Here is a 24,596-nt window from a genome sequence, read left to right on the forward strand (position 1 = left end):
GATCTGCGAAGCGATCGCTCTCCCTCTTCCACCCTTGCCCTTCTCCACCGCTTGTCGGTCATGGACGCTTTCCTCCTCTCATCCTCCTCCTCCTCCTCCGTCCTCAAGCGTCCCTGCCCCCGCGACCCCCTCGCAGCCAGCGGCACTAGGGTTCCGTCGGACCCCGCTGCCATGGACTGCCTCCTGGAGGCCTTCCTCTCCCTCTCGGACCCCTCCCTCGCTCTCGATCTCTCCCTCGAGCGCCTCCTCGGCTCCCGGGTCCAGGAGTCGGATAAGGACCGTGCCATCGAGGGCGCCATCCGGGTAGGATCGGCCCTCCTGGAGGCCGCCAAGAGATCCGATCGGAAGCGCTCCTCCAAGCACAACTCGGCCTCCTGGCCTCTTCCCCCCGATCTCACTATCAAAGTACTCTATCTTTCGTCATTCTCTTTTGTTTCTTAAGTCCATCCACTTTTTGTCATAATTATCTCTTTCAGATACACCTTTAATTCAATGTGTGCGGATTGTTGTTCTATTGATAAATGCAATTAGAGCGATAAATATATATGGTTTGGGGAAGATGCATGTAATGGGTTTTGTAAAGGTTGTGACTGTTTTATGATTATATTATCAGCTAGTTTATTGTGGTTGCTAAATTTATGTTGTTTATGTTTTGGGTTAAGTTGTTAAAGTATGGATCAAACAAGCAACAAATGGTTCATTGTGACTGATAAATTTTTCTTTCTTCCTCTTTTCCTCTCTGACATGGATTTCTTGTTTTTCAATTCAAGTTGATGCATGTCCTTGGATGCCTCTGTTTCAGAAGATGCAAAATGAACTAATTACAAACCTGTTTAACGATAGATAGCCTGCTCTAGGTTTTATGCTATCTCCGATCCATAGAATTTGAGTATTGATTTTAGGTATTACATTAATGTTTAATACATTTTCATGCATATTGTGAAAAATATCTTTACACGTTTTGTTTGTGCTTTAGTTCATCAATGGAACTTTTGTTATGTGGCACCATGTAATATGCCTTCAGTTATGAAGGTTGCAAAATTCGCGGTAGTCTCATTTAGTCATAATTTAAATTTCTCAGTCATCAGAAATCAGATCATGATGTTTACTTATTGTACTTTAAGCAACTTACGATCTTCATTGCAATTGCTGTCTCCTTTTCGACCAGTTTACAGAATACTAAAATAAATGTTTACATATAGAAATACTAATTGTTGCTTCCATATTTTCCATATCATAGTTTTTTCATGTTGCTTAAGATTTTTAGTACCATGTTTTGGCTCCTCTAGGGGTGGTGAATCCATGAGATTGGAGGGATTTAGTAGAGGCGGTACCCAAGTGCAAAAATAATGAAGATCCACATAGCTGAAGCAATAAAATCTATGCTATATTAGGGACATAGTCTTGAATTTTAGAAATATTCTAGAAAGATCTCTAAATTATCAACTTCCATTCCTAGAATGCTACATAAATGGCCTCTTGTCTTTGCATAGATTTTTGCTTTCCTGATCTTTTTCACATGGGATGGTATACAACTTCTTTACTACTTGAAAAATTCTTAAAAGTAATATTGTTTATCCCCCTTTGACGTATCTCTCTTGCATGCAATATCTCTCAATCACATGTACCTTCATCATCTCAATTCCCTAATTAATATCAACTATTATGATAAGGATTGGAAAAATATACAATATGTTACCTTCAACTTTACTTGAGAAACACTTTACCCCCCAAAATTGTAAAAGTTTTTAATTAACACCCCAAAATATTTTTCTATATTAATGTGGTCTAGCTGTTCATCTAGCTTTTGATGTCGTTAATGGACTAGCTTGAAAAATGAAAATACCCTTAATATTAATGATATAATGTAATATAAAAAATAGTGAAAAAATCCACTCTAGTTACCGAGAAATCCATTCCCATGCCTTTGCCTCGATCAACTGCTTCCAAACCTTCCTTGCGACCCAGATCATGTTTGGCCTCCTCCTCGCATCTGCCACCATTCAACGCAGTGCCACCTTGATCAACTTTTCTTCGCAACCTCCATTAGGAACGAGTCTTGTAACCTTTGGTCCGCCCACCCGGTCACTCTCCTATAGTGCTGCCAGGATTTTTAAGGTATCATGTTAGCGATCTCTCATGGGGCGGGAGATCTCTCTTCATCCTTGTCCGAATATTCGTCATCCATCACAAACTCTCCTATCCTCACCTCACCTTCAGTGGTGCCATAGTTGCGGACATGTGTTAGATCTTCGTATCCAGCATCAAGAGCATGAACTCTGGCTTCGGCTTTGGGATCGTTAGGTTCATCTGTGAGAAGGTGGAGGAACGAGAGATGAAGACTGATGAGAAGATAGAGATGCCGTAAGTGGTGACAGCCGTGATCTTTTTATTGGAGGAACTGTTTGGCGGCCTTCATCATGAGCCACTTCTTGTCATCCTTCGAGAGGGCAGCGAGGATGCCAAAGTTCTGCTCCGAGAGGCTCTTGCACCTGGCACGAGAGAGCATGATATTGGCTTGGGTGAGGGTTAGGGATGGTGGTAGTGGGGGAGAGATTCCAAGCGGTTGAGGATGGATGAGGGGGGTTGGCCCCGGTCCGGAAGGTGTTGTCCTTGTGGAGCTCATCCTCCCTATTGGTGGTGGGGATATTGATTGCAATGGGGGGGCAGGATGAAGTGGTTGAGGAAGTGGTCCATGCCGAGGGACTGCTGGTGATGGAAGCTCTCCATGGGGAGGGTGGTGGTGGTGCGCAACACCATTGCAGTGGGTTACTGGCTGTCACAGAGGCAATTGATTGGTGCTCTGCCATGAGAGAGAGAGAGTAGTGGGGGAGGAGGAGAAGGGGGAAAGGGGGATTAAGTAGGAGTGGAGGATATTTCGTCAAAGCACAATTTTTAAGTTATCATGTGATGATCATGCGATAACATGTGATGCATCCTCATGGAGATGGATGGATGACACAGAAAATTATTTTTGAGGGCTAAGGAAAGTTTTAAGATTTTGGGACCAAAGTGTTTTTGGGGAAAAGTTGGAGGGGTGTACTGTATTTTTCCCTTAAAGATTTAATTTTGCTGTAAATTAAATTAACAATGCTGCATATTATGATCAACTTACTATTCTAATTAAGTAGTAGAAATGTCTTGTACCATGGACATATATGATGACAAATGAGTTAATGATATGCCTCTCATGGGATGTCTTAAACTGCCCAGATTTCTTTCTAATGGCTTCACAAACCCATTACTCTGGCAATCGAGTATCAATCAATTTGATAGCTGTGTATTATTCTCTCTCTCCCACCCAATTGATAGGATTACTTTCTTCCCATCTCTATCACTTATTCCCAACCATTCCCCTACCTGCCTCTCACATGGTTTCACCCTTTCATCAAGCTCTTATTGTTCAGCATGCTTGGGAATACAAACCTATGCTTTGTGGTAAATCTTGTACCGATTAAAATACATTTCACAGTTTCTCTATATTGTATGTGCATTAATTTATTTGCTTTTTAGCATACTCATGCTTATATCCTTCTAGAATTCTTTAGTTCCTGGGTGTTATATTCAATTAAATTGCATAATGTGACACCTTAGCAATTGATTGCATTGAATGCCACACTCCATTATTACCATATTTCTTTTCTTTTAAATGCTCTCATTACATATTCATATACATATACATACATACATACATATGTATGTATGTGTGTGTGTGTGTATATAAAATGTATGTGTGAACGGACATACATTATATGTATTTACGTGTGAATCTATTATTGTTGCATATGTAGATACATGTTTGTATACTTACATGTATATAGTTGTAATATGTATATGTGCATGTGCATACCAATGGGTGCTCCACAGTGCTTCATGACTCCAGGGCATGTGCTAGCTGGGCATAGCTCCCTATCTTCCTTGGGGAGGTCCTGATTTCGACTTGGAATGGTGGGATTCCCACTGCATTTATCAAAATGGGAGAAAGGATACTGGCCTTGTGTCTTTCTTGAATGTCATGCTAACATGCAGTTGCAAAATTCAGATAGGAAATGCTCACCATCATTTATAAATTTTCCACTGAAAATGGTTGAGTTTAATTCATTTGTTTACTTATAAACTACAAATTATCTCAAGTCACATGTTCTTGAAATCAATTCGCTTTGTGTGTACTTGATGCATGGGAAAAATAACATTGAACACATTGTCAATGCTGGTCCAATTTCTGGATGAAAATAGTGAAGGGTTGGCATTACTTTGTTAGCTAGTTATTAACCGATGCTAAAATTATTAAACACTATATACATCAACCAGCGGTAGGCCTTATCTAGATAAGGGTGTAGAAAGCCAACCCCAAATAGTAAGGACAAGGCTTGATGTTGTGGCTATGATAGGTTTATTAGATGGTTTGAACTTTGATCTATGACTACTTTACATACTTTCTACTTTTCTCTCTAAAGAGCATGCCTAGAGAGAGAAGCTTTGTATAGTGCTCAAATTCAGCCTGGCCCTCAGGAAACCATTCTTTTCCTTTTCTTATCTGTTGCTGGATATTGGATCTCCACTCTTTAATCCTTCTTCCCTCGAGAAAAGAAGGCATTGAGACCGTTGATTGAGTACAATTTCAAGCCCTAGTGAGTGGAGATCAAGGGTTGAAGGCTAGAGGCAGCTTTTGGTTTCATGATGGCACTATGGCTTAAATAAAACACTTCTGTGATGATGATGAATGGAAATTTTGTGATTTAAGCACCTTTCTTCAGCATGGCATGTGGGTTTGGAGAGGTTGACATACCCCTGGGCCATGTCACATGATTATGTGAAAGATTTTGGTTGTAACTTGTAATTGATGGGCCAGACAAGCCTTGCTTTGGATGACTTAGGCCAGTGGGGCTATTGCTACCCTTGTGGATTTAAGCCTATCCCAGCAGCTGCATCGATCTATTAGCCTAAGAGAACAATGAAGCCATGAGTAGGTCTCTATGATTATTCTGTTTGGCTGCATTTTATCAATAAAAAGTCAAAGTAAAAAATGGTGAAATTTGTTGATTATTGAATTGTGTCATGTTATGTGTTTTAGCACCAAGCTTTGCCTTGGATTATTAATTCAAGTGTTGAGCTGTTCATTGTCAATTATAATTTTTTTCTCTACCTTCCTCTCCCTCCTTTTTATGTATTTTATATTAAATATATAACTTAATTTTGCTTCCATGCCACCGTTCTGCTTTCTGTTTGTTGCTAATTTGCATCATATATTTGTTGTGTGCATCTTGTGATTTCTTGTGCACTATTTGCTTTGATTTCTTGCATTTTTCAAGGTTGCTCGTTTATTCCTTTCTTTTTTTTTTCTTTTATATATGCTGTTCAAATTTTTTTTATTAAATTGTTCTGCCGTTAGATTAATCTATGAACTCCACTTAAGTGCTTTTTTTAAAATTTTTTAATAAGATGTGTAATTCTATAATTATGTTTTCTTGCAATGAAGAGTATCATGAGTAAAATTGTTAATTATACTATCTACTTGTCCTTTCTGTTGGTTCTCATAATCGTTGATGGCAATGTACTAACAAATTTGAATTCTGAAGGTTTTCTCTATGCTAGACACACAGAGTCTGTGCCATGCTGCAGCTGCTTGTTCTATGTTCCACAAGTGTGCAACAGATCCATTATGCTATGCTAACATTGACTTAACAGTGCCAGTACCGAAGGTTAATAACATGATTGTGTCTACAATGATACAACGGGCAGGAAAAAACCTTCAGTGAGTATATTTCTACTTTATATTTGATAAAGGATTTTTTTATTTAAAATTTTGGCCTTTTGGTGGACTGTTTGTCATAATGCATTTTATTCTAAAATACTGGAAGATAATTTTTATTCTTTGATTGATCATTGGTTAATGCATGATATACCAGCAAGCTATCTGCCTGAAAATTAAAGCTGTACTGGGTTAAGTAAAAGATAAAAGCTCATTACTTTACTGGTGTAAACTCCATTTTATGACATGGACACTTAGGGTGGCATGTTAGATCTCTTTATCCATCACATCATACTTCCTGGTGTCTGACAATGATGCCATATTTATGCAGCTTTATGGAAGTCCACTCCACAAAACTCAAAAGTATCTAGAGTGGTGATGAAAATGAGATTCGTCCATTATACTTCTGGTGTCAGGAGTGTTAATTAGCATATTTTGCTGGCTACATATACCAATGAGCATTTCCCCAAATTCCTGTTTATGGTTAACTTGACAACGATTTCTGTTGACATTTAACTCATATATGATCAGGGATGAATATAATTGCAAATGAGATTCATTTCACAAGTTAAGAGTCCTATCGGGAAGTTGAGATGTTGGTCCCTAGCCAAATATGCTTCCCCCATGCAAACCATTATTAAAGAATATGCTAAGCTGGTGTTGTTGCTTGCTAGTTTAATAAAATAAAGCTGGTTATGAATAAAAACATTGCAGTGCAATAACTATAAAGAATATGCCTTGTTACCATGCACATAATAATTGCACATTATCCTATAGCAGTAATGGGGAAGCAATAGGTTAGAGAAATTTTTGCATTCCGATAGTTATTGATGACGATAGATTGGAAACCTGGGTTGCTTAAATTAAAGGCTGTTCTTGAGCTTGTATAATTATTTGAGGGTCACCCGTTTCACTAGTGTCACCAAACATATTTTGTGGCTCAATGGAATGCTTTTTTCATGGCTGGTAACAAAGTTTAAAAGCATTGTTATGTTATCCATATCTCCAAGTTATGATTGGAGGTTGTTTAATAAAAGTATCATTTCCTTAGGTATTTTATCTTATTTACCCTTGTGGGTGACAACCATTTCCTAGTTTTTAGTATCATTCAGGTATTCAAATTTTATTTTGTTTTTGTCAAAGAATCAAATCAATTTGCTTGTCTGTCCATTTGTTTTGATTGTTACCAATAAGTGCTTGGCCATTGTCACCTATAGGGGGCTGTTTGTTTGCCTGCAATTCAACTACATGCAATTCAAATACAAGCTGCGGTTGGAAATGTAGCTGCAAAATTTGTTTCTGTTTGACTGTTTGTAATTGAAACTGCAAATGCAATTGTAGCTTCTTGGTTGTATGATGTTAAAAGAGATATGATAACCTTGCAAATTATTTGATAAGATTACCTCCTTGGGAACAGTGAACTATTTACTTTTGTTATTATAGTATAACAATCATCATTGTTTTACCTACAACAAAAAGTAGTAATGTTATTAAATTATATTGGATTATTATAACAATAATTACTATAATAATTGTATCAGTATATAATAATTTGATATTATAGTAATTAGTTATATTGTTATAATGCTGAATATATTTATAATATGTGTTGTTATTAATAACTAATAATTATTGTATGGGTTTTTTTAGATATCCCTAAAATCTTTCATATTTGCATGTTGGTTCTTGTCTTCTTTTGTATTTGTAATTTAATCCTAAAAATCTTGCAACTTATTGCTTATGCATTCCTAAGTTAACTAGATGATAATGAATATTCTGCTTATATTCTCCTCACAGTGTTAAATCCATATCATCTTGGCATTTTTATGTCTAGCCCCCATGCTTAATCAACCCCTTAACCTGTCCCCTTCTTTGGGTAACTCTTAACTAAGGCTGCAAATGGGTCGGGTTGACCCGTGACCCGACCCGACCCGACCCGACCCTACCCGATCTGTTTTGGAGGACCTGTGGGGTCGGGTTGGGTCTTAAAATTGGACCCGTTCCATTTTTCGGATCAGGTCTGGGTTTATTAGAATATAGACCTGACCCGACTCATTTGAAATATGGATAATTTTGGGTTTTCAATCCTATGACTCGCTCCGACCGGATCCGAATGTGTAAAATTATTTGGGCCTGCGGGCCGCAGTTTGCGGGGGTGCAAACAAGTTCTGTTAAGGCTCGACCCAAGCTCTGTGTCTAGGCCAATGTCATTGACCACTGTCTCAACAAATTAATGGATAAACTTAAGTAGGCGTCCTTGTGCAACAATGCTCTATTTTAATGACCATGTCAGAGAGGATGTTGCAGCCTTTGTCTTTTGTGACCAAGAGATTTCTCTTCTTTGTTGTCTTTCTGTCTATCGTCCTCTTGGTTTTCTCTTGCTTCACTCTTCTAATGGCCAGCAATGGTTACCTCATACCTGAATCAGTTCATATGCTAGTGCTTGCCAATAAGACATCAGAGCTCCATACTCGATTCAGGGATCATAGCACTCATCATCTTGACTTATTGCCTCCTCCTATGATATGTCGAATCGGTGTTCGACGAAATTCCAATTCTAAGAAGGATGCGAGGGTCTTAGGTGAAGGAAAAAGGAAACGATGTGACTCAAATCAGAATTTGCTCAAGGTTTATATGTACGACTTGCCTCGTGAGTTTCATTCTGGACTGTTGGGTTGGAAGGGTAGAAAAAATCAGATATGGCCAGATGTTTGTAATCGTACCCGACCTACCCGGGTGCCTTAAATTTGCAGCTCAATGTCAAATACTGGCTTACATTGGATCTTCTCTCTTCGAATTCTCCAAGTGTCGTTAGGCCTTGCTCGGCAATTAGAGTGATGGGTTCAAGCCATGCATATGCAATCTTTGTGCCGTTCTCATCATTGAGCTACAATAGACATTCTAAGCTCCATGGGAAGGGAAAGGTTGGTCAGAATAAGCTTTTGCAGAATGAATTGGTGGACTACTTGATGAGCTGAGAGGAGTGGAGGAGAGCGGGTGGAAAGGATCATGTGATTGTAGCCCATCATCCGAACAACATGTTGGAGGCTCGGAGGAAGCTTGGGTTGGCTATGTTGCTGCTCGCAGATTTCGGGAGATACCCGGTTGAGGTTGCGAATCTCAAGAAAGATGTCATTGCTCCTTACATGCATGTGGTGCCTTCAGTCGGCAATGATTCAGCCCCATTTGAAGACCGCCCTATATTGGCCTATTTCCAATAGCAATCCTTAGGAAAGATGTAAGTTTTTTTTGCAATAAAGGGAAGAGAAAAGCCATGGATGGGTTGACCCAAAGCAGATCTAACCCGAACCCGAATTTTTTGGGTTGGGTTTGGGTTATACATGGACCCAACCTGACCCGAGTGACTCGGGTCAAAAATTGTAGCGGTGGATCCGACCAGACCTGACTGGATCTTTTATTCGGTTGGTTCTGGGTTCAAAATTAGGATCCGAATAAGGAACCGAGTTGGATCGGGGTCACTCATGACTTGATCGGACCTGACCCATTTGGACCCCTACTCTTAACCTCTCCCCTTTATCGTTGTTCTCTAGCAACCAAAGCCTGAACTAGAAGAGGGTAAAGTGAGTGAGAAGAGGTTAATCTTGAGCCTCATTTGCTATTAAATTAGAAACATTTTTGTCCTTATATAATCCTAGTTGACCAGTGTTCCATCAACAAACACTAGTGGAAGGACCGATTGATGCAAGTGGAGAAGTTCACAAGGATTTTTATAGGAACATGAAAATATAGGGAATAATGTACAAATATGGATGATTGTAGGGGCTAATTTGTATAAAATGCCCTATTATGTAATAGTTTATACTTTATAGCATGGTCTGCTGTACCGGTCGGTACGGGCCGGTACATACCGATATCGGATTCTACCGGTACGGTACAACTATATATTTCGGTACTGAACCGTACCGGCCCGTACCGACTCATACCGACTCGGTACCGGACTGTACCGAACCGGTACCGGCCCAAACTGACCAGTCCGTACCGGCTCCAAATTTTTTTTTTTGGTTTTTAGCCCCATCAGTATAGTACCGGTTTGGCTCGGTTTGGTTCGGCACCGTACCGGTGCCGATGCCCACCGGTACGTCGGTATAGTCGGTACCGCGTACCTTGGAACTTTATAGTATAATTATGACTCTTACTGTAATATTATATATAGATTATATAAGAATCATTATGGTACAATAATAGTGACTAAATAAGTATATTATGGTCACAGTAATAATCTTTATATAAAGATATTTAAAATATTATAAAAATAGTTATTATTTAATATACTCTTTCTATTATAGTATAATAATTATGATATTTTTATAATTTAAGAGAAATAGTATTATTATTATTAAATTTTAGTTGGGTTATTATAGTGATAATTATGTTTATAATATATAATATTATGATAACTAGTAAATGTTATTTAATATAAATTAATATAATTACAATAATTTTTACATTATATAGATTTTAATAAGAATCATTATGATGCAATTAATTAAATAAGTATATTATGATCATAAATGTTAAATAAGATCATAACAATACTTATTATGGTAATATATTTATAATATTACATAATATATTATTTTTATAATTTTCATAAAAAAATGTTGATGTCATAAAATCATTATTGTATTATAGTACTTATATCATTATAAAGAATTTGATATTGGAATAATTTGATATCATTGTTCCCTTATATTTTTTTTACAATATGTATCATTTTAAATTTTTAATAACTAATAATTATTTTATAATAGAAATTATTAAATAATTATGATCTTATATTGTTGATAGATGGTAATAAGGATAACAATGATACAAGAATAATGATTATATAAGTATATTAGTATCATAATAATAATAGGTATATTATTCTTGTCATAAGAATAATTATTATAGAAAGATACTATTATAACATTAATTTGATATTATAATAAATATGTATACTAAAACAATGAAGTTACATAGAATAATATACTTATTAGAATATTTAAATATATTGACTTTTTGAATATATAGTTTGAAATTTTAATTGTTGGAAAGTGATGAGACTCTTTTGAGGGCTGCTTCCAATTGCAATAAATCTTGTAATTGGAAAACCATGGCCAATTATGTCTGCAGTTCAAACACAAGATTTGGGTCCTTTTTTGTGGTTCAAATGCAACCTGCAACACTTGCAGGCATCCAAATAGTTGTTCTAGATACCTGCAATTTAATTGCAGCATTTGCGACTGCAACTTGCTCGACTGTATGCAAACAAAAGCCTCTAAATACTTTTAAAGTTTTTCCTGTTGTCAGTGAGTAGCTCAGGGGAGAGACAATTCATGTTAAACCAAGATCTCTTATGATGAGATATGATTAGTAACCAATATATATATATATTTTTCTTTTTAACTTTTTAATAAGCTAAAAAATGTTATTCACTTATTTGAGCATCCTGTGCAAGGAATTTGTAATTTCAATTGCTACATGTTAAGTAAAAATAATTTGTATATATGTATGCCTGTACATCTATGCTAAAATGTATATGTGCATGCATGTGAAGCTGCATGATGATATTCATGGTTGTATGCAAGGTTCGTTGAACCGGTATCGGGATCCGTATCGGTCGGCGCCTGGTACGGTTTGGTACTAGTTCGGTACCGTACCGAACCGGTATCGGTAGGGCGTGCCGGTTCATAGACTGGCACCTAATTTTTTTTGGAGTTTTCAAAAGAAAAATTAATTGGTAATCACTTCTTTTGAATTTAATCTATGAATTTAAGTCTAATTTGTTATTTTTTTGATATTTTTTGTCATCATCAACAAAAGTACTATGGATCGGATCTGTATATTTGAGCTCCACTTCTGAATGCACTTCAGTCTCAACCTCAGATTGTAGTGAACATACATAAGGTTGTTAAGGCACTTCTGTGTCAAATGATTCTTCTGCTTGCTGTGGGTGGGGATGAAGGTGGACTAGTTGCGCTTACAACCACTCGAAGAGACCGTTTAGAAGAGGATCCGGATAGCTATCCACTTAAGATTTTTCGCGGACAACCCAAAATGAATCCAACATTTAGCTGCAAAAATATTAAAGAAAATTACGTATAAGATAGTACCATATTAATAACCATTTAATGCTAGATAAATATTTTTTTGATGTGTAAGATATCTAGATTCATACTTTTCTTACTTACGACAATTGCTGATACTCCAAAGCTGTCGCTGCCCTTTTTAAATATTTTGGTATGTGAAAAAATCATGTTGTACTATGTTAATAATAGAAGATACCAGTTAACTTACACATGTCACTTAAGTTAACTTATCTATCCTAGGCGTATTAGGGCCGCGATTTCTGGATCTGGCTTCATCTTGTAAATCACATTATGGAGAGCGGCCAAAGTTCGTCGTCCACATCAATTTCAGGTACATTGTACTAGAACCGAGGGTTCAGGTAGTATACTGTATATAAAGTTCGTTATTGTCTTAGTAAAATTATACAAGTACAGGAGCAGTCTAATTTTTAATGTTCTTGTTTACTTGCTAGATGCAAGTTCCTACCCATCTGGTAGTCCCACCGCTGCTCAATGATGTCGATGTACTCCTGGACATGCATCGGATCTGCCTCGATGATCTTATTCTTTTCTCTCTCCATGTGATACAGGAAGTCCATCTGGGGGTACCTCTCGCTATTTACGGCCTGAAGCTCTTTATACAATAGTTTGATAGCTTTCACTATAGTAGTGGCCCGTTGCTAGAATGTCTGCCTTGTCACCAAGTCCTCGATATTGCTTCCTTCAGTGTCAGCCCTCGTATATCTACTTGCCTGCCACTCGGGACTAACAAACATTTAACATAGGGCTGCTTTCTTCTCAAGAAGGAAATCAAGTGCAACGCAGTTCGTAGCAAATCGTATGACTTCTGGTCTTAAGATCTTTTTTCCTGCATGCTTCCTCATCGGTGAAAGGACCCACGTATGATTGGTGATGGTTTGGGTTGTCTCCACTGTTTGCTGCATTTTATGAATCTTCATAAGGTCCATCAATATGAGGTTGATATAATGTGCAGCACATGGGGTCTAAAAAATATGTGGTCGTTCCATCAAAATTTTTCCGGCGGCCTTATGTTGTAGCCTATTATCAGCGATGACTTGCACGACATTTGTCTCTCCTACCTTATCAATTATCTCCTCCATCAGTTTGAGGATGTACGCGGCGTTGTGCACTTGATCAAAAGCATCAATCGACTTGTAGAAGAAAGCATTCGTATCACAGTTTGTCTGGCAAATTAATGATGCTCCGCCTAGTAGGACCGGTCTAACTATCACACATCACAACCAATTATACGTGGGCCACTTGCTCTTGTAGGAAGTAATCCATTTCTCTAGCTTCTTATTACTGTCAGGAAGCTCATCGTAGATATCTTTTGGGCCAGAAGGATCTACACCGGGACCAACAGCCTGTATGACGGAAATGGCAGATCTATAGTACGTATTGTCTGCAATATTGCTAGGATGTGGCTGAAGTGGAATCAGGATCCAATAGCTCGCCGCATATCCTTCTTATCCTTTTTCAACATTGAGTCAACCCTCTGCTGCTTCGAATCTCCAAAAAATATGGCTGTTGTTCCATCAAAATCTTTCCGGCGGCCTTATATTGTGGCCCATTGTCAGTGATGACTTGCATGATATTCTCCTTTTCTACCTGATCAATTATCTCTTTTATCAGTTTGAGGATGTACGCGACGTTGTGCACTCGTTCAAAAGTATCAATTAACTTGTAGAAGAAAGTCTTCATATCACAGTTTGTCAGAAAATTAATGATGCTCCACCTAGTAGGACTGGTTCAACTATCACACATCACAGCCAGTCATATATGGGCCGCTTGATCTTGTAGGAGGCAATCCATTTTTCTAGCTTCTTATTACTGTCAAGAAGCTCACCGTAGATGTCTTTTGGGCCAGAAGGATCTATATTGGGAACGGCAATCTGTATGGCGGAAATGGCAAACCTGTAGTACGTATTGTCTGCAACATTGCTAGGATGTGGCTGAAGTGGAATCAGGATTCAATAACTCGCTGCATATCCTTCTTATTCTTCTTCAACATTGAGTCAACTCTTTGCTGCTTCGATTCTCTGTTGGGAAAGGCATGTAGATCTAAATCATTGATTGTTGCTGCTGATGGAATCTCTCTAGATGACTTCTTTCTACTATCAAAAATCGCCAGCAAAGATGCAATCCAGCCACCGCCTTTGCTGATGGCCTCTCTGACTGAGGTGGTCCTCCTAAACTTTGGATCTGGCTTGTTGCTCGCAAAATCGAAGCCTGATTCGTAGTACGAGGTCCTAAATCGAGCCTTATGCTTGGCCACCTCATTCTGCTGCCACTGATAATGCAGGCTCGTCTGCATGGCAACTTAGATTTGTGCCTCGTCATCTAGAGCGGATGCATCCTTTGACTCTCCGGAGTGATACGAAGGTGGCTCTGCTGCTCGACGGTCCACCTCCGCTTTCTTCTCGGCAACCTTTTTTCACTGTTCTAAAATAAGCGAAGTACTTCATCAACTGCCGAACCTCCTATGAGCATTTTTGGCACATAAATACGTCGAGGTAACCACTTCTTTAATCTGGTTATCCGTCCTTCCTTGAACTCTGTGTTGCATCAATTGCACTTTCAATGGTGCCAGTTCAAGAGTATTTGCCTATGATTCCGGCCAATGTCACACTCTGGGTCATTTTTGCTTGATAGCTCAATTTCTGTAAGTTTATCAAGTACGTTAGTTTATCAATTATTTAAAAATATCAAAATTAATTTTTGACAAGAATAATATTTTTATCTTTAAACATCAGATTTTTCTAATAAATAATCCTATTTTTTCTTATTTATTTATATATTTTTAATAGTTTTTAAATTTAAAAATATATTTAAATATTATAAATTCAAAAAAATATGATTTCTACCTCAGAAATTACTTCTGAATTATGTAATACGTACTATTATTTTTTCATAATTTTTGATATTATTTATATATTTTAAATTATTTTTTAAATTTAAAAAATAAATTTTAAATATTAATATTTAAAAATTAATTTTAGCTCAGACCATGTAGAATCCAACAATAGATGCTACATATATTTTTAATTTTTAAAAAATTTATATCATTCAAAAATTAAAAATTTTTATGTCAGCGTGTAGATTGTCCATAGATCTACAACATATAAAAAAATCAAGTCCAAATTTAAAATTTTGGCCTGATTTTTCTTTATTTTGCAATTTTTGAGTTATTTTTTGAAGCCCTCCCCCCAAAAAGGAGGAAATGAGGTAGGAGAGAGGAAGCACACCTTATTTATCCTTGGATATTTCTTTAGATAGCCTGAATCAGTATTATTTTTGAAATATTTAAGAAGGGGAAGCGACCAAGAGTTTTCAAAATGCTGTTGAAATCGATGCTTTAAAAAGCATCAGGTAGACTGCTACAGTGTCAACCCGATTTGAAACCGAGTTCACACTGAGTCTGCACCGAACCGACCGGTTTTGGCCGGTTCCGACTGGTTCAAGCACTTATTGGCTAGTTTCGGTCAGTAAGTGACCAGTTCCGGCTGGTTTTGTATGGGTTCCGGCCGATATGGAACCGGAACTGAAAGTAATAGCCGAACTTACCCGGTTTCACACAGATATCTGCGCGGGACAACCAACCCGATGGTTCGGGCAAGATACGGCTCAGCCAACAACACTGACTTCTTTAGCCTCCACTTGCTCAGGAAATTCTTGTCCATGTTGACGCTCGGCAACAACATTGTAAACAGCTCAAAATTTGGTTTGACATCTCCCTAGTTTGCTCGGCTGAACGAACAGGTCTAAATGGGCGGTAAGCCCGAGAGGGACAGCTAGTCAAGCTCTGACTCACCGACGGTTCTGACAGTATGAAAATCACCCGCTGCGAGCCATGGTCCTTGTATGCTAAGGCGGAGATTAATTAATTGCTGCCACAGCAGGCGCCTAATCTGTAGAGCATTAAACTCGTGTGTTTGGCGTGGATCATAGAGGCGGATTTACGAAAGTCCCAAAGCTGCACCTCCTGGAGATCCTCAAAGCAGCATGGCCCAGGATGAACCAACTGACCTTTACATCAGTTTATGAAAGAGCCCAATGCAATCCCAAAGGAGCTTTCTAGCTACTGACCTCGTGGAGGACCCTTCCGGCCAAGCACATCCATCAACGGAGGTCCCGGCAATCTCTTAATTTCATCAAAAAATGCATTTCTCTTCTTTTTGGCACTGCCCGAACCAGGTAGTTTGGCAGTACTTGGTTGTATGGTTTTGAGGAAAACATGGTTTGTTTTGGGAACTCACTACATGAATAAATAGCGTTCCTTCTGGGTAGCCATAGAGGGCAGTCTGGTTATTTTGAAGAGCTAGTGCAAAAAATTACATCAAGTGAACTCCTGAGCCAGTAATGTTATGCATTTCTCTAGGTTTACAAAGTATATATGTTCTATTGTCCTTCTTTATGATCGGTAACTTGACCATATTTAATTTAGCTTTTGTATGCTGCATCTTGTACTGGTAGCTGGATTGCTGCAACTCTGATCTGCAAACATATAGTTTTGTAAGTTGTTGTGTTCAAATCAACAATTATTTTGGAAGAAGATGATGGGAGGGTTTAGACAAGGAAGTTAAGCTGGCTTTATATTTTAGATATTCATTTAGTGCATTTTAAAATTTCAAACTTATAAGTAGATTAGAATTCAGACAGCAAGTATAATCATTGTTTTGTGATATTTAATCAAATATAAAAGCATTAAGTATGCTGCAAGAAATATGGTGACGAAAAATGAAAGGAGAGAAGAAGATAAGAAGCAAAGAATAAGAGAAGAAAGAATGAGAAAGAAAGAAAAGGATAGCTGTCAGAAGAAATGCCAATTGAAACTCAAATATGTGAGAATTGAATAGCCTATTCTGCTTTTTATCCAATGTACAAAAAGGATTTAGAGTTGAAATATATACAATCCACATTGTGGTGAAACACAACCTTGATTGATTTCCCAATCTAATGACCTCAAAATTTGAGATATTCCTAAATAGATGTACCTGCTGATAAGACTAGATTGTAATGGGAGCTCAGTATTTTAGGGCTATAATAAAACTATCATGATTTGGTTCTATGAGAATCTTTAAGGTGTTTTAACTTTTCCTCTTCTGCTGCATGTTTCTTAACCATCCTTATTCTTACATGACTATTGCTCTACATTGTAGAATTTTCCATTATCATCCAGACTTTATTATCTTCCTTGAATATCTTTTCTCAAAATCAGTTATAATTTGTAAAAAGTTATCAGAAGAATCATTCAACACGTCTGAAACCAAATACTTTCAGTCGTACCGTATCCTGCTTCTGCTTGATGGAGAACATTGATTCTTATTTCAGTTGTCCCTTGTGTATAACTGTAAATGAAATTCATTAGTATATTTATGAAGATGCTTTCTTATTTGTTGCATATATGTTTTTTTTCAATTCACTCTTTCTATTCATTTCTCTAAAATTAGGTCACTCAAGCTTGGTATGCGACCTAGCCCAACTTCAACAGCAGAGCTTTCTCAACCAATGTCCAATCCTATTAAAAATCCCATAGATACATTTGGTCTTCCATGGAATGACAAGAGACCTAGGCCAAGGAGGGAGTCATCTGTTCTTACCCGGTCCTGTCTGCTGGCTTTAAGTGTGGATGGTGGTGCTTCTGGGTATGGCAGGATTGGCATGTGGCTGCTATTTTTTTCAGAACTTCATTTTTTTTTTTTTGGTTGATGTTTACACTTACATGTTTGAAGGGCTCTCCTGAGGAGGCTGCACCTGTACAATATTGATAAGATGGATAATTCTGCACTTTGCACAGCATTGGCAGCCTGTCAGTCTCTCCTTGATCTGGAACTCATTGGTTTGTAAGTACAGCTATTCTTATGTCTACATCTTAATAAAGGTGATTTCTAGTCAGTTTTACATTTTAGATTCTTAAACAAAGAATTGAAGATCTGCTCTTTTTGAATGGAGAGAGCCACAATTAAGTGTAGGTTTCATATTACTTCTCAAGAAAAGTTTAGGTTTATGTTTATGTGCATTTCGTCCACACCTACCATGTTACTTAATTTAAAGGTACTGAATTGTGAAGTTCTTTTCAGAAAATTAGTGACCATGAATAGTTGGTCATCTGCAAAATGCATGTAGGTATATATCATGCTAATTTATTTGAGGCTACATAGTTTCTGTTTAGAGCAAGGAATACAGAGTCATCACGAACCACCCAGTTCGGATTGTTTCGAGCCATATCGGTGGCGGATTGGGATGGTTCTGGCATTCAAAACGAGAAATCGACAAAGGAGGAGGAGAGAGAGAAGGAAAGAGAGGAAAAGAGAGAGAAAGAGGGGGATGAAGGGAGAGAGATGGAGGGTGGCGAATGGCCGACAGAGGCCGTTTGAGGGTCGCAAAGGGCCGGGGAGGGGTCCGAAGGGCTAAAGAAGGGGCTCCATCTGGGACTCCTGTTTTGAACGAAATAGGGTTTAGATTGTAGAGCTGCTCCTCCAGCCTCTCACGCCCCTCCTTGGCTCTCCGACGGCCTCTACCAGCCGTCCGCCCCCTCTCCCTCTCTTCCATTCTTCCTTTCCCCCACCTCTGCCGTGTCGGGCCGTGCTCTACCGGCCTTCTTACTCTCACTCTCCCCCGCTTCTTCCCCCTCCCTCACCCTCTCCCTCCCCCCTCTCTCTTTTCCTCTCGCCCATTCTCCCTCTCCCTCATACTCTCTGCTGCGTTGGTACGAGCGCGGCATAGAACAACATGAGGGCATATTGAACTATGCTACCGGCCAACTGGTAGGAGCCCTGCTATCAGCACAACGATCCTTGGTTTAGTGTATTTTGGTGTATTAGCGACTATAAGAGTTGATCATCTGCCACATACTGTGTCCTTGCTTGATTTAGAATTTCTGTTCTAAGCACTTTCTTCTAACCAATCAACATCTTTAGATTACATAATGGATATGGTTGCTTAGCCAGTATATTTACATAAGAAAATCATGAGCTTGATGCATTTTTCAAGTTATGATTTAAGTATTGGTCTCTATCATACGCTACTATTTGATATCTATTTCACTATATTGATACCATATGATAATTCAAGGGTATGTATTGTGAACCATTTTCTGTCGTGCACTATATTAGTTGTTCTATTGTAGGGCATACTTGTTAGTTGTTACTTTTCTTTTTGTAAGGGTATGAACTTCAAACTCGTATTCTTCATGATGCTTGAATAAATTAAATTCTTATCATACCAATTCATTTTCCACTCTTTTTTAGTCCAAAACTGATTTCAGATGTTTTATTTAAAGATTCAGATTCCTTGATTTTGTTGTTTTATTATTGATAGGTAGGTTATAATGGTTAAAATAGAGATTAATATTTCAAAATGGTGTGCTAATTCATTGAACTACATCTCTGGCACATGTGCCATCTAATTGATTTTTTATATGCTAAATAATGTTAATTGATTTGAAAATAAGCATTCTTTGCTTAAATAGATGAAGTATATTTTATTCAGAGTTCTCTAACCCTCCTCTCCAAATTTCTCTTCTTCAAGTGTAGATGCCAACTCGGACTGATCTAACATACTAAATATAAAGAATTTTCCGGTATTCTAGCTGCTTGGCCTTGTATTCCTATTAGTTAATTTAAATTTGGATTCCAATTCAGGTTTGGGATGACTGAATCTGCTAAGGAAGGATTAAAATAACATGCATATTGTGATTTCACCAGTCAAGAGCCTACATAGTACAAGTGTCATGCCATAACACGCTAAAACATGGCTTGTATTATCCAGGAAAGACAAGCTAGTTTGTGAAAATATGCACAGTTGGCATGCTAAGTTACAATATACAATTAATAGAAACAAATTTAATTGTTTTATGCTAGCTCACAGATGTATACCAAATAATTATACAGAGCATTTCAAATAGATACTAAATATTTTACTATTTAATAAAGTTATAAATCATAAATAATCCCGTGAGTTCTATGGTTGGGTAGTTTAAAAAAATTTTCTATGCATGCTAACAAGAGATATTTATATTCAATTCGAGCTCACAATTCATCAACAAAGAATTTGGGAATAGGTAACTATGTTATACTTTACCAACATATTTTAGGTTTTGCATACAAACTGCCACTTTTGTGTAAATCTTACTAGTAATAGTACTATAAGAAACTTAAATGCTATTGGTTACCTCAGTTTGTAATATTTGGCATATCTAGGAAAAGGATTTTTCATCATTATAATGTCTAATATCTGGATTGGGCTTTCAGATTCTTTTTTCTTTAATAATAAATTAATGAGAGTTTCTAATTTTCTGCAATAGAGATAACTGCTTAAAATGTGAAAGAAACTTGCAAACAAATATTGCTACCATGCTATGCATCTGCCTGTACAGCTAAACGTTACTTTGACATATATTAATGCAGTCTAGTCTAGAAAGGGGAAGCATAAAAGAATGCACCTGTTTACCCTATGTATTACTTTTTGGCCTGTTATGCATTATAGACTTGCATGTTAAAAATGCATAACCATAACCATGACCATCTAGCCATTTCCGAACTATTTGTGGTTGGATCTATATTCTCCAAGTATTCCTATTTAGGGCTACCTCTAATATTATTCCAAAGCTTCACCATATCCTTAAAACCTTCATCTCCGTTATCTTAGATCTTCCTCTAACTCTTTATACCAGAGCCTTCTCGGATCTTTGTTGTACTCATCCGTACTATTTAGATCAATTCCTCATCACTTTGTCCTTAATTTGGTACAACTCTTACAACCCCTCATACACACACATACATCTATTTTAAGATTTTAATATTTTCATTTTTGCTACACTCAACTTGTTTTAGCAAACTCTCTTTATTCTCTTGTACTACAAGCTCTACAACATTGTAGGCCTCGTTGTTGTTCTATAAAGCACCTCTCCGCTTATCTAACCAGCTCTAATTCTATTACATATATCTCCATCTATCTCCCCATTATTTTGTATAATAGACCCGAAATAATGAAAGATCATTTTGTGGCATCTCTTGTCCATCAATCTTCATCGAGATTGAGGAAGGTGGAACCGTTCTGAATCGTCTGGTTTGAAGCATATCGAGCCATATCGACGGCAGATCCGGATGGTTCCAACAATGAAATTGAGAAACCAACGAAGGAGGGGGAGAGGAAGAAGGAAAGAGAGGAAAAGAGAAGAGGGAGGAGGAAGAGAGAAGGAGGGTGGTTGATAGCCGATGGAGGGCCGAGGAGCCGCATATAGGGGCGGAGGAGGGCTCCGCCTCCGGTTTCCTGTTTCATTCGAAACAAGAGTCCCAAAGGGGGGGCTTTTTAATTTTGAAAATTTTAAGTGGAGCCGGCAACCCTCTTGCCGACTTCACTTAATTTTTGCAAAATAAAAAAAAGCTTATTTTGAAAAGCTTAAGTGAAGTCGACAAGGGATGGACGTCCGCCAACCTCCTCTCTCCCTTCGTCTCCATCTCCCTCCCTCCCCCTCTCTCTTTTTCTCTCTCCCGTTGTCCCTCTCCCTCGCCCTCTCTATCGTGTTGGGACGCGCTCCGCCGGCCTCCGTTGGTCTTCTCCCTCTCTCTCCTCTTTTTCCTCTCCCTCTCCCTCCACCTCTCTCTCTCTCTCTCTCTCTCTCTCTTCCTCTCTCGTTCTCCTTCTTTCCCGCCCTCTCTGCTATTTTGGTACTAGCCCGACATGGAACGACATGGTGGCATACCAAACCGTGCCGCTTGGCAACTGGTCCAAACCCCGGTATCGGCACGGTGACCCTTGATCGGGATGGTATCCTCATTTCTATTCTCACTAACTTACATTGTTGTACTAATTTTTAAACCCTTATCTTTTGAAGTTTTCTTTGATAAGTTTAATTTAGTATTTCATGTAGTCCTCTCTTCATCAATCAACACTTATATCTCATTTGCAAAGACACCATGTACATCTTTTTTGAATAGTAACAGTGTATTTATCCTTAAATCTGCAGAAAAAATATGAGCTCAGTGTTGATTCTTGATGCAAGTCATCAAATACATATTTGACACGGTATAGATAAGCACTTTACTTCTTGTTCCTAATACAATATGGCTAGCATGGATACGTTTACTATGTGATATAGATATAAGGTGCCTGTACAAGTAATATTCCGAAACATAAATATGAAGTCACCGGGGTTATACATCTAACTTTATCAATACATACATTTGTATTATATATTTATATCATAAGTTTCCTTGAGTCAATCGGCAGAAGAGAGATGCACTAAGATTCCATGTTAGACACTGACACAAATACCCATGTCTGCAAGAGTAATCTAAGCTTCCTGACTACCATCATGAACCTTCCTTTCCTCAGAAAAAATTCAAAGCTGCCCATTCAAAATTCCTAAACAAATGCAAACGAACTCAATAGTGAGAGAGTCCCAATTATTTCAGTTGCTGAAGTCTTGTGTGGGTTGGGGGGGGGGGGGATGGGGCGCAGGGGTGGGCGAGCCAGATTTTGGATGTGCTTCCTCTCATCTTAGTTCTTAACCTGAGCTAGGTTCACTGTATGTATGAATAGATAGAGAGTACTCTTTTTTTCTTTTTTTTTTTAATTTTGTAAATTTGTAATGTCAATTTCTGGCTTTGTTATAATAGGTTTACGTTGTTGCTGTAGATTGCTTTTACCTTGCTTTGCAGTCTGTTTTTGAAAGAGCATATTTGCATGGAAGTTCTTTGACATGAATGTCTGAACAGACATGTTGAGCTGAGGCGAACATTGGATGCAGTCAGCACACATTGTCACTCCATAGAGCGTTTGTTCTTTGAGTCTTCTGATACTGGTATGCTACATTCCTGGTTATCTTGCCTCTCTCTCTCTCTACACCCCACTTGTACATCCATAAAATTTCTGTATAATCAGGCAGAGATGATAGTCTGAAATCCCCAACTTGCATCAATCTGGTAAATGGCTGTCCTAATTTGACAACATTAGCCCTCAGGGGATTCAAGCTTCATGATCATAAAGTCCGTATGCTGGTTAAGGTATCATTTTTTTATCATAAAGTCTGTTTATTTTTTCCTTTTGTCCTTTTATTTATTGCTTTTGATTTAAGGGCACCCGGTTTTATATTTTGACTTTCTTTTTTCCTTTTGGCCAAGAAGAACCTATTCTACTAGCTAGGCATTCTATATATGGCTGTCAAGTTATGGTTGGAATTGCACATAGCTGTTGGTACTGACCAAACAATTTATTTATTTTCTAGTATATTCTACTTATGTCAGTATTCAATCATATTTAGCTTGATTATTCTGAGATTTTGCTTGCAAGAATCACTAATCTGAGTTGGACTCTTCAATAGAATACAACATTCTGAACTGGATTGTTGATTTTTGAATTTAAGAATATCTTTGCACAGTGACATTTTCTTTTGTAGGGATTTCGCTATCTCAAATTTGTTGATTTTTCAACATCTTATTCAATCACAGGCATGTTTTTAAGGTATGAATTCTTTTACTGCAATTTGAGCCTTTTCACTTGGGATATCCTAAGTTATGCTTCTCTTGTTCCTAAGTTTCTTTTTCTTGAGCTGTATTTCACAATTTCAGTTGTTTAGGAACCTTGCCAATGGCACAAATCCCGTTGCATTGGAGGTCTTGATTTTACGTGACTGTTTGCATCTCAAAGAGGTGATGATCTCGGAACACCAGATGATTCATACCCTCTACCATTTTGTTGATATTTTTTCTTATGGACGTGTACCAGAATATATATTTGGACGTTTTATGTACTATTTTTTTATGCAGGTTGAAGTTTCCCGGTTCTTATCTGCTGTGCTTGATGGAGACCTCAAAACCCTCAGATATTTGGTAGGCAGCTAGATAATCACTTGGGCTTCCAATAAATGGAAAAAACTTCCTGCAAATTTGATAGATATTTGTTTAGTCTAGCATGTAATTGCTGTTGTTCTTGGACTTCTTTGAACAGGACATTTCGAATAAGGATGGCCTTTCTGCTAATAATGACTGGAACTATCGGTGCTATAACCCAAGGTAGCAGTGTGCCACTTGTGAATTTCTTTGAAAATCTTACTTTCTAGCTAATTCTTTTATTTTTCACTGGTGCAGTGCTATTCCAATTTCACGAGTTTTAAAGGACAGACCTGATATTTGTTTAATTGCCAATTTTCCCCCAGAAGGGAGGTCTCTCTCTCTCTCTCTCTCTCTCTCTCTCTCTCTCTCGTGCTGTCTGGTGATTACTTTTTATCATGCAAGGAATTGTTTTTGGCGATCTTAGTTACAAGTTTTTTTCATGCATTTTGCAGCTTCATTGATATTGAAAACTTTAGTGACAGTGAAATAAGCAGCAGCACAAGCTTTCAGATGATGGCTGCTGCTGTATTTGGTTCTTATTCTACAAGCTCATCTGACAGCAGCTATAGCAGTGATCCAGGGAGCGGTAATGAGGATGTCCATGATGTGAATGATGTGAGCTTCGCATTCTATGGTGCAGATAGCTATGATGAAATGGAGTTTCAATTGGCTTAGCAAAAGGTCAGATGGGTCAATGCAAGATGATACAGACTCATCCATCTGAATGCTACACCCCACCCTCTCCTCGTTAGTTGAATTAGTTTTAAACTAATGGAAGGTGATGCTACATTGCATTGAATGAATTTGTATATGCCATGGAAGTTTGATACTGATTTCATTGGACTATTTGTGCACCTTAAATTAAGCAAAACCATAATAGTCTTAGTCTAAAAAAGTTTTACAATTGGCTGTCAA

At 37.8% G+C, this 24,596-nt stretch overlaps 1 protein-coding gene and 1 pseudogene across 1 annotated transcript; both read left to right on the top strand.

Moving 5' to 3' along the window:
* Window positions 1-24,596, top strand: LOC103721639 (F-box protein At4g02760). The gene is made up of 12 exons (XM_039122468.1): window positions 1-405; window positions 5,580-5,755; window positions 17,295-17,489; window positions 17,577-17,687; window positions 22,566-22,651; window positions 22,732-22,853; window positions 23,246-23,310; window positions 23,426-23,498; window positions 23,616-23,678; window positions 23,797-23,861; window positions 23,937-24,011; window positions 24,134-24,596. The coding sequence occupies exons 1-12, from the start codon at window positions 61-63 to the stop codon at window positions 24,354-24,356; spliced, it is 1,599 nt and encodes a 532-aa protein (XP_038978396.1). The 5' UTR covers window positions 1-60; the 3' UTR covers window positions 24,357-24,596.
* On the top strand, window positions 5,768-9,562 carry LOC113463702 (annotated as a pseudogene).

This window comes from Phoenix dactylifera, unplaced genomic scaffold, assembly GCF_009389715.1.
Source record: "Phoenix dactylifera cultivar Barhee BC4 unplaced genomic scaffold, palm_55x_up_171113_PBpolish2nd_filt_p 001533F, whole genome shotgun sequence".
Lineage (NCBI taxonomy): Eukaryota > Viridiplantae > Streptophyta > Magnoliopsida > Arecales > Arecaceae > Phoenix > Phoenix dactylifera.

Coding starts and splice junctions, on each gene's coding strand:
- LOC103721639 (XM_039122468.1), top strand. CDS start 61: ATGGACGCTTTCCTCCTCTCATCCTCCTCCTCCTCCTCCGTCCTCAAG. Junction 22,854..23,245: donor AAGTCCGTATGCTGGTTAAG/GTATCATTTTTT, acceptor TTTCTTTTGTAG/GGATTTCGCTATCTCAAATT. Junction 23,862..23,936: donor TATCGGTGCTATAACCCAAG/GTAGCAGTGTGC, acceptor TCACTGGTGCAG/TGCTATTCCAATTTCACGAG.